Source organism: Lupinus angustifolius, unplaced genomic scaffold (assembly GCF_001865875.1).
Source record: "Lupinus angustifolius cultivar Tanjil unplaced genomic scaffold, LupAngTanjil_v1.0 Scaffold_17_127, whole genome shotgun sequence".
In the NCBI taxonomy this organism is placed as follows: Eukaryota; Viridiplantae; Streptophyta; class Magnoliopsida; order Fabales; family Fabaceae; genus Lupinus; species Lupinus angustifolius.
This window is the reverse complement of record NW_017719102.1, coordinates 66,556-75,833: the sequence shown is the minus strand read 5'-3', so window position 1 is coordinate 75,833 and position 9,278 is coordinate 66,556. Positions and strand designations below refer to the sequence as shown.

Below are 9,278 nucleotides of genomic sequence, written 5' to 3'. Positions count from 1 at the left end.
ATAATGAAAGTCAAGGCTCAAATATAAAAACTACTAAAGTAATCTAAAGGCTGAAAAAATAAAGTTTGCAATTTTCAAACATTCCAAATACAACCTTTTCAAAACTTAATTTTTCTAAATCAAATTTGGTATAAAGTTGGTGAAGATATTGGCACCCTGCCTATTTGCACTCCTTATAAAGCAATCACAATTTTTAAATAAAAAATTAAAGAGTCAATAGACTTTAACCCTTATCCTTCCCGTAAAGATTTGTTATTAGAAACTTACATTCATGTTAGTATAACCAACAGCACCTCAAGCAATTTGACACCCCAAAAAAGGTAAACAAATGGGGCTGTCTCAGCATGTTAATTAATTTAACTGCCGCGTTTAACCTGTAGATCAAACTACCCAATGAACTGAACTGAAAATAAATTAATTCAAACAAGCTATTACTATTCAAGCTCGTAACATATAATTTTGACATGCAAATGAAATCGCCTAGCAGGAAAATAAGAGTTCAAACCCGCCTCCAAAACTGTTACGTAGAACCTTAGAGAAGTGCGTTCAACATGCCTAGTTATGCTCTCCTTGACCAGTCACAGATTTGTAAAATAAAAAACTTAGAAGAACATCTCAGTCTGCTCTTGGTCTTTCAAAATAGCACACCCAAAAAGTTTTCAACAAAACCATAAATCTCTTCATCATACAAGCTAACATGATATTATTATATCTGTTGAACTTTCAATGTAAAGTTTTTTATAATATCTATTAAACTCTTAGTCATACAAGCTTAACAGTACATCTCAGTCTGCTGGTCTTTCAAAGCATACCAAAAAAGTTTTCAACAAAAACATGAATCTCTTCAACATAAGCAAACAAGAATCTCCTTCAATGTAAAGTTTTTTATACGGACATTACATCATCCACCATTTGTATGTATTACCTTTAGTAAATTAGTATTTGTTGAGTCAATAATGATTAAGATATGAATGGTGGATGATATATTGACATGTAAAAAACTATGTGGTTTGTAAAGGATAAAAATTCAAGGTGTTACTCACAGTGCCTCTCCAACAGGGCAGTGAACTTTTGCAACTGACTGTTTTAAGAAGCTAGTTCCACAATGGGAATCATGGTTAACAACATTAAAATCATCTAATTCAGTGGAAGCTTCAATCACTTCATCATGATGAGAATCAAGCCACCACATATCAGAACTCCCGCCGCTTGGCTTGCGATAGTGCTTCTTATCTTTCCCACAGCTCCCTTTAGAAGGATGACCCTTCTGACCCTTCTTTCCGTACTTCTTTTCACTCCTGTGCCTGGATTTGTGCTGTTTCTTGCCTTTGATAGTGTGTGACAATAGTGTAGGTACCGGATCATATACTTCAGGGGCCCATTTCACTGTCAATTTCATTTGCGATCCTCCTACCCCTTGTTTCTCACGGCTTCCTTTCATAGCAGATAAAAGCGTCGAAGGTGCCTGTGATGTAAAGCAAGAGAGAAATTGGGTAAGCAAGAGATAGCAAATGCAAAGACTGTGGCCTATGAACCATTAACACTTTGCCAGCAGAGAAAACTCAGGTCCTAGCCAAAGTCATAAGGAGAAACCACACTTCGCTGACAATCAAATTTAAATAAAACGCAAAACACAAAAAACAGAAATAACATATCTACCCTATTATTGCAATGAAAATCACATGCTCCCACTTACCAATATCAGCTTCAAATCTCCATTATTCAAATATGAGGGGGAAGGAGGGAACATGAATTCACAAACACTAGTTATATACAATTTCAGCATGTTAACTAATTAGGAGTGCTTGTGCAGATGCACAGCAAATAATACTCCAATAAACTGATTCCATGAACTGGAACACACAAACACCTACACAGGTAAAACATCAATATCCTTTACATGATTAAAATTCAAACAGCTCATGCTGCTAAGTATTTTCTGCATTTTCCCATTATAATAAAAGCATACACTGCTAACAATTATTTCCTTGAATATCAGAACTTACTCAGTAGTTGTTATTATTTGTTTAACAAAAATAACATACAGAAAGTAGGACAGAAAAACATTGATAACTTACAGGCAGCACTAAGCATGAGTTGCTCTCTGGAGGAGATTGGTCAGAGAATGATTCCGTCGATGATGTATCATCATCCTCATCAGAAGAGCTTGGAGGCAACATCATATCAGGATAAGGAAAGGTGGAACACTTTTTCAAGCAATTCATAGTTAATTTGGTCTGTTGCTGTTCAAAACCTTCAAATAAGTCCCCCTTCCCCAGATTGTACTTATCGTCCCTGTCAGATGCATGTTCTGACTTCTCAACATATTCAATATATAGTGACTTAGTAAAACTACTTTCAAGATTACTTATGAAGTTGTAATCCACCGCATTAACCAGAGAGTGCATGTCCATCAATTAAATCAGGCACTACAGGCTAACAACAGGCAGAAATATTCAGTGAATGATAAAGAGAACCACCATCAAATCAGATATATTAAGCATTTGATTAGGAAGAAATCAGAGAGCTACATGAAAGAAATCATATCAAATCAGATATTTTTTGAAGCAAACAATAAATATCATAATCACCAAACTAATGATAGGGAACAACTCAGTTGTTGGTACATAACATAACATGATGGAAGTTCTAAATATAGAATTAAAATAAACTGTATACATAGCCTAAAAGATTCAATGTTATCTAAAAAGCAACACACTTCAAATTATAAAAGATGGAAATGCGGTGTCATTTAAATGAAAGTACTAAAGCAAAGCATTGTAATCCTACTTTAAGAAGAAAGTGGCTTGGTATGGAACATGGTAACATAATACATGGATCTCTTCGGTACGGGTACCCTATCAAATATACAGTACACGGGATTATACTTAAGTGATGTATTTTGAATTTTAGTGGATACACTTTAATTTTTTAAACTTATTTATGTTTTTTTATGAATAATTAAATAGGTTAAACTAAAGAAATTTAAAATACACCTATATGTATTTTTAAATGATAAAACTCCACGCATTTCTAACTAACAAGACACCTTTTGTATTGTTAAATAAGCCCACATCTATTAAAAAGGTCTATTTTAGATGAGGGTTTTCATTCTTCTCCACTCATATTGGGGCAGGAGCCACCTGTTGGATACAATACGTATCCGTCGACATGCAGTTTTTCTAAAATATAGGATACGATACGTTCAGGAATACGCGTATAAAATTATAAAACCATATAAAATATTATAAAATTATAAGTGTAAATCAAAATATCTAAAGTAAAAAATATAATGAAAATTTAAAATCATTGCCTTCCATAACAAATCTATCTTATCCTATTTTAATGAAAACGAATCTATATTATCCTGTTTTATTGAAAACGAATCTATCTTATCCTGTTTTATTGGAAACGAATCTATATATCCTATACTTTACTGAAAATGAATCCATATATCCTATATTTTATTGAAAACGAATGGGATACGTGTCTTAATATTTATTTATTTTATTTTATTTTTTTAATTTTTGGATACTTTATGGATACGTATCCTTCGCGAATCCGAGCCTATCCGTGTCAGACACCGACACGTGAGGGTGTTTGACGAATCCGTACTTCAAAGGGAGCCACTTCTTGTTAATCACCTCCTATTATGCTTTTGCTCTTTCTCTTCTTTGTGTTTTGTGTTCTGCTTCTGAGTCATGTCTTACCATACTGGTTCGCAACCCACCGTGTTTCAGAAAGCAGAAGAAACACACATCAGTTCTTGGGAAGTGGTTCTCGTTACTCAGAGGTATGAGCGAATTATGTGACTATGTGTGGTGTCAATAAATTTGATGGGATGTAGAAATTGTTACCAAAATAATTAAATTGCAAGATACAATGGTACGCCAACAAATCATTCAAATCAAATCACAGTATGTCTGATGCATTTTAAGCAAAGCGAAGGAGAAAATAGACTTTGAATGCTAGGATATTAAGCGTGTGATGTGATACAAAATGCTAGACCAAAGTTAACTTCTAATTCTAATTGTAATTAAATACAAAATACTAAACCGAAGTTAACTCCTAATTCTGCTTAAATACAAAATAGTAAACCAGTTAACGCCTAATTCTAATTAAACACAAAATAGTAAACCAAAGCTAACGCCTAATTCTAATTACATACTGGAAATAAATCTCGAAACATAGTAAATTAAAAAAAAATTGGACATAACAACAACAAAATTTTATGAATCACCTATTATTACCTTAAACGACGTCGTTGAAAGGTGCAATTCTCTCAAAACAATGCTTTTCACAACCTTGGAAGACCAAAATCTCAACGAATTCCCGCGAAACGATAAGAAATAAACCAAACTGATATTCCCCTAAAAGAGAACCTCAAAACGAAACGACAAAAAAAACGCGAAAGAAACGACAGAAAGAGAAGGTTAAATGTTAACTAAGATTACCACGACGATCACTCTTTTCAAGATTTTTCAAACGTATAGAGGATCCACCATGGAATATGACCAACGACGGAATCAAATGGAGTAGCATCAATTCAAAGGGGAGCAAAGGCATTGTTCTGTGCTCTTTGAAACCCTAATCAATTAAAAAACGAAACAAACGAAAATTCTCGCGGTGGCGATCAAAACGGCGTTCTACCGGAGGAGATTTACTGGATTTTTTTGGAAAAGCAGATTTTGAATATGAGAATTAATCCATAGAAGAGAAATAGAGAATAGATCTATCTCTGACAGAGAAAGGAGACAAATTGGAATAAGGGGAAAGCGCGTTGAAGAAGGGAAGATATTAGTTAATATATATACACCCGACGAGCGTTGATGTTGATGAGAACTAATCGGGACCCTATCCGTGTCAGACACCGACACGTGAGGGTGTTTGACGAATCCGTACTTCAAAGGGAGCCACTTCTTGTTAATCACCTCCTATTATGCTTTTGCTCTTTCTCTTCTTTGTGTTTTGTGTTCTGCTTCTGAGTCATGTCTTACCATACTGGTTCGCAACCCACCGTGTTTCAGAAAGCAGAAGAAACACACATCAGTTCTTGGGAAGTGGTTCTCGTTACTCAGAGGTATGAGCGAATTATGTGACTATGTGTGGTGTCAATAAATTTGATGGGATGTAGAAATTGTTACCAAAATAATTAAATTGCAAGATACAATGGTACGCCAACAAATCATTCAAATCAAATCACAGTATGTCTGATGCATTTTAAGCAAAGCGAAGGAGAAAATAGACTTTGAATGCTAGGATATTAAGCGTGTGATGTGATACAAAATGCTAGACCAAAGTTAACTTCTAATTCTAATTGTAATTAAATACAAAATACTAAACCGAAGTTAACTCCTAATTCTGCTTAAATACAAAATAGTAAACCAGTTAACGCCTAATTCTAATTAAACACAAAATAGTAAACCAAAGCTAACGCCTAATTCTAATTACATACTGGAAATAAATCTCGAAACATAGTAAATTAAAAAAAAATTGGACATAACAACAACAAAATTTTATGAATCACCTATTATTACCTTAAACGACGTCGTTGAAAGGTGCAATTCTCTCAAAACAATGCTTTTCACAACCTTGGAAGACCAAAATCTCAACGAATTCCCGCGAAACGATAAGAAATAAACCAAACTGATATTCCCCTAAAAGAGAACCTCAAAACGAAACGACAAAAAAAACGCGAAAGAAACGACAGAAAGAGAAGGTTAAATGTTAACTAAGATTACCACGACGATCACTCTTTTCAAGATTTTTCAAACGTATAGAGGATCCACCATGGAATATGACCAACGACGGAATCAAATGGAGTAGCATCAATTCAAAGGGGAGCAAAGGCATTGTTCTGTGCTCTTTGAAACCCTAATCAATTAAAAAACGAAACAAACGAAAATTCTCGCGGTGGCGATCAAAACGGCGTTCTACCGGAGGAGATTTACTGGATTTTTTTGGAAAAGCAGATTTTGAATATGAGAATTAATCCATAGAAGAGAAATAGAGAATAGATCTATCTCTGACAGAGAAAGGAGACAAATTGGAATAAGGGGAAAGCGCGTTGAAGAAGGGAAGATATTAGTTAATATATATACACCCGACGAGCGTTGATGTTGATGAGAACTAATCGGGACCGTACAAGTTTTAGCATTGTTTTGACCGGGTTTGTCTAAGCCCAGTTAAAATTTTCAAGGCCGAATAGTTATTCTTCGCTAATGTTAAGGGCACTTGTCCTCACAAATATTATATCCTCCTATTCAATTGGTTTAATAATTTCTCCGATTTTTTACCTATTTGAAAATTATGTGTTAATTTTCTATATTGAATAGAATGATGCATTTATGAGACATATTTTACTTATTTTTTTGGTACTTTTACGGATATTCTCCCAACTTTTTGGATAGGGAACTAATATTTGTGACATTCGTTTGTGACATTCAATAATATATTTTATACTTATTTGTGACATTCGTTTGGAATTTCATAGACCAATTTGTCGGTTAGCAAAGAGTTCTAAGCAACACCATTCATACTTCAAGATGTCTTGCAACAATTTATGGATCTCTTTTGATAGTATAAAAGAATTGAAATTGAGTGACAATAAATTTGGTTATGCATTCCCATGATCAAAATTATTATGCAAAACTTGAAATTGTAAATCTTCTAACAAAGGCTTTGGAGCATTCTGTATTCAATCATTTTTTGTCTAAGCTGAGAGTTGTCAACCTCTACTCTTCAGGTTGAAGGGTGTATTGAAACATACTTCGGTATTTTTGTTAATATTATATTGGTTTAGTAATTAGTTTAAACACATTTACCTTTTGCATAATAATTAATCATTTTAAATTAAATTTCAACATGTTAAAATATATTAGTTAGTTAGGAGTTATATAGAGTTAAATAACTTATATTTTCTATATAATAGGTTGATTAATTCCTTACATATAGTTAGAAGTTATGTAGAGTTAAGTTACTTATATTTTCTATATAATAGGTTGATTAATTTCTTTGTAATCAATTCACTCAACACATGGATGAACAATCGCACACGTGAAATAAATTAATTCTTTATATATAAGGTGAGGATAGCCTTAGTTGTAAAAAACTATGAGGTCAACTTTTGGCTGCATCATTCAAGAAATGATAATTGGCTCAGAAGATGTATCAAGAACGAGATGAGATCATCTCCCGTACTTTAATGTGAGATATATATTTATTTGAAAATTATAATTTTCTTTTATTTAAAAATATGTTAGAATCTACATTATTAAAAAATTTGAAATGTTACATGTCACATCTTTTTTAGAATCGGACTCTTCAATACTAAAGATAATCTTATATCATCATAAATAAGATTAAAAAACTAAACTTGTTTTAGAATTATTACTATATTCTTAATTATTTATAAAATGTCAAATACACCTAATATAAATATAATTATTACCATATTACCACTTCTTGCAACCATAATATAAATATAAAAGCCTATTTAATATAGTGTATCATATCTATATATTGTGAGTATAATAATTTATAAATAATCATTATATTATTCATTATTCATTTTGAGTATTTTTTTTAAAGAATCAATTGTGATTAAATATGAATAGTGAATAATATAATAACAACGTAAAAGTGCATACATTTAATTCTATAATATATTCAATAATAACCCCAATACATTAAGAGTACATTAAACATTTTATGGTAAACACTAAATTCCTTTTCAATATAATATACAAATTCAAACTTCGTAAAATATGGAAATTTTCATACATTAAGGGAGTGCATTGACCAAATAGGACTCTTTTTTGGAATACATGAATCTTTATCAATATGACCAAACCATGCCTTAGTATGATTTTATATGCAGTGGGTGAGATAACTCACTATAAAGCCTACAACCTATGGTGGAATATAATGCATAAGAGACTCTAATTTCTTATTACATTCTTTGTGATTGCAGGTATGCCTAGGGAGAAAGTGAAAATGGCATATATCAACGATATCAATGCAAGGAAGGCATCATTCAATAAAAGAAAGAAAAGCATATTTAAGAAAGTGAGTGAACTCACCATTTTATGTGGTATTCAAGCTTGTGCAATAATCCAAAATCCTTTTGATTTTCAGATAGAGGTTTGGCCTAACCCAGAAAGAGTTGATCAAGTGATTGAGAGATATCAGAATACATCTCTCATAAATGAAAGTAGGAATATGAACCAAGAAAGCTTCTTCATTCAGAGGATTTCCAAAGCTCAACAGAAGCTTCATAATCTGCGTAAAGACAACTATGAGAAGAAGATAACCCTAGCCATGTTCGAGTATATTCAAACCAGAAAGCTCCCAGAAAATTTGACAATTGAAGATTTGAAGGTTATGGATGATATTAGAGAGAAATATATGAAGGAAATTGAAAATAAGAAGGCTATCCTTTATTGATATGATGTTTTTTTTTTACATTTTTATATTATGCTCTTGATGTTGTTTACATTTTTCTGTTAAGAGGCGTTGCCTCGGTCTCTAAGAATTGAGATTTTTTAAATAAAACTCTTGATAGTATATTTTCAAATTCTCCATATGAGAGATGATCAAGATCCATTGTACTTAAATATCACTACTTTAAAGAAATAAGGATCTATGATAAGATTTAGGTCATAATTGAAATAAGGATAACACAAATTCAAAATTTAAGTTTACATAACAATTCTGATATTTTAATAATGCCCAAATTTAATTATGTCGAAATCTTTTTTTTTTTTGGAGCAATAGAAATATAAAACAGTAAAATTAAAACATATGGTACATATCCATATCTAGGATACTGAAGGTTCCTGTAGGTGATGCATCCCATAATATTAAGGAGATTTGGAGACCCAAATTAAGCATGACCATAAAGTTAGACATCATGTTTCCTTTCTGAAAAATATGTTGAACATTAACCTCCCACTTTCAGTAAAGTAAATCGGCAATACTACGAATAACTGGACTCGTATTGTAACACCGCGAATTTTACGATTTGGAATTATAAGATTTTATTAATATTTTTATTAATTATATATTCGAAAATGAATTTCTGGGAATTTTTGGTAAAGAATTGGACGAAATTCTAGTTGAGTTTTAGTCTTGTATTTTTATTTCCTATTTTGTGGTAAATTTTGGTAATTTTCGGAGACAGTCGGTTCTGAACCACTGTCGGGGCCGAAATCCACCCGGTACGGCTCAAAAAGTGGTTTTTGAGTTCCGTAACTCGGAATCGAATTCCGATCACGCCG

At 32.4% G+C, this 9,278-nt stretch overlaps 2 protein-coding genes across 4 annotated transcripts; one reads left to right on the top strand and one right to left on the bottom strand.

Annotated features, from left to right (window-relative positions):
- Window positions 1-594: 594 nt before the first annotated feature.
- On the bottom strand, window positions 595-5,731 carry LOC109338108. Of its 3 annotated transcripts, none has more exons than XM_019575246.1 (3): window positions 4,251-4,437; window positions 2,079-2,436; window positions 595-1,465 (listed from the first exon to the last, which is right to left on the bottom strand). In XM_019575246.1, exons 2-3 carry the CDS (start codon window positions 2,412-2,414, stop codon window positions 1,040-1,042), a joined length of 762 nt encoding a protein of 253 aa, XP_019430791.1. In that variant the 5' UTR covers window positions 2,415-2,436; window positions 4,251-4,437; the 3' UTR covers window positions 595-1,039. The 3 variants fall into 3 exon arrangements, with proteins under 3 accessions (XP_019430791.1, XP_019430792.1, XP_019430793.1); XM_019575247.1 differs by lacking the exon at window positions 4,251-4,437 and adding an exon at window positions 5,538-5,731 and having other exon boundaries at window positions 1,040-1,465; XM_019575248.1 differs by having other exon boundaries at window positions 1,040-1,465; window positions 4,241-4,437.
- A 2,264-nt stretch (window positions 5,732-7,995) lies between these two features.
- On the top strand, window positions 7,996-8,445 carry LOC109338102 (agamous-like MADS-box protein AGL80). Its single transcript, XM_019575241.1, has one exon. It carries the CDS (start codon window positions 7,996-7,998, stop codon window positions 8,443-8,445), a length of 450 nt encoding a protein of 149 aa, XP_019430786.1.
- The last annotated feature ends 833 nt before the right edge of the window (window positions 8,446-9,278 follow it).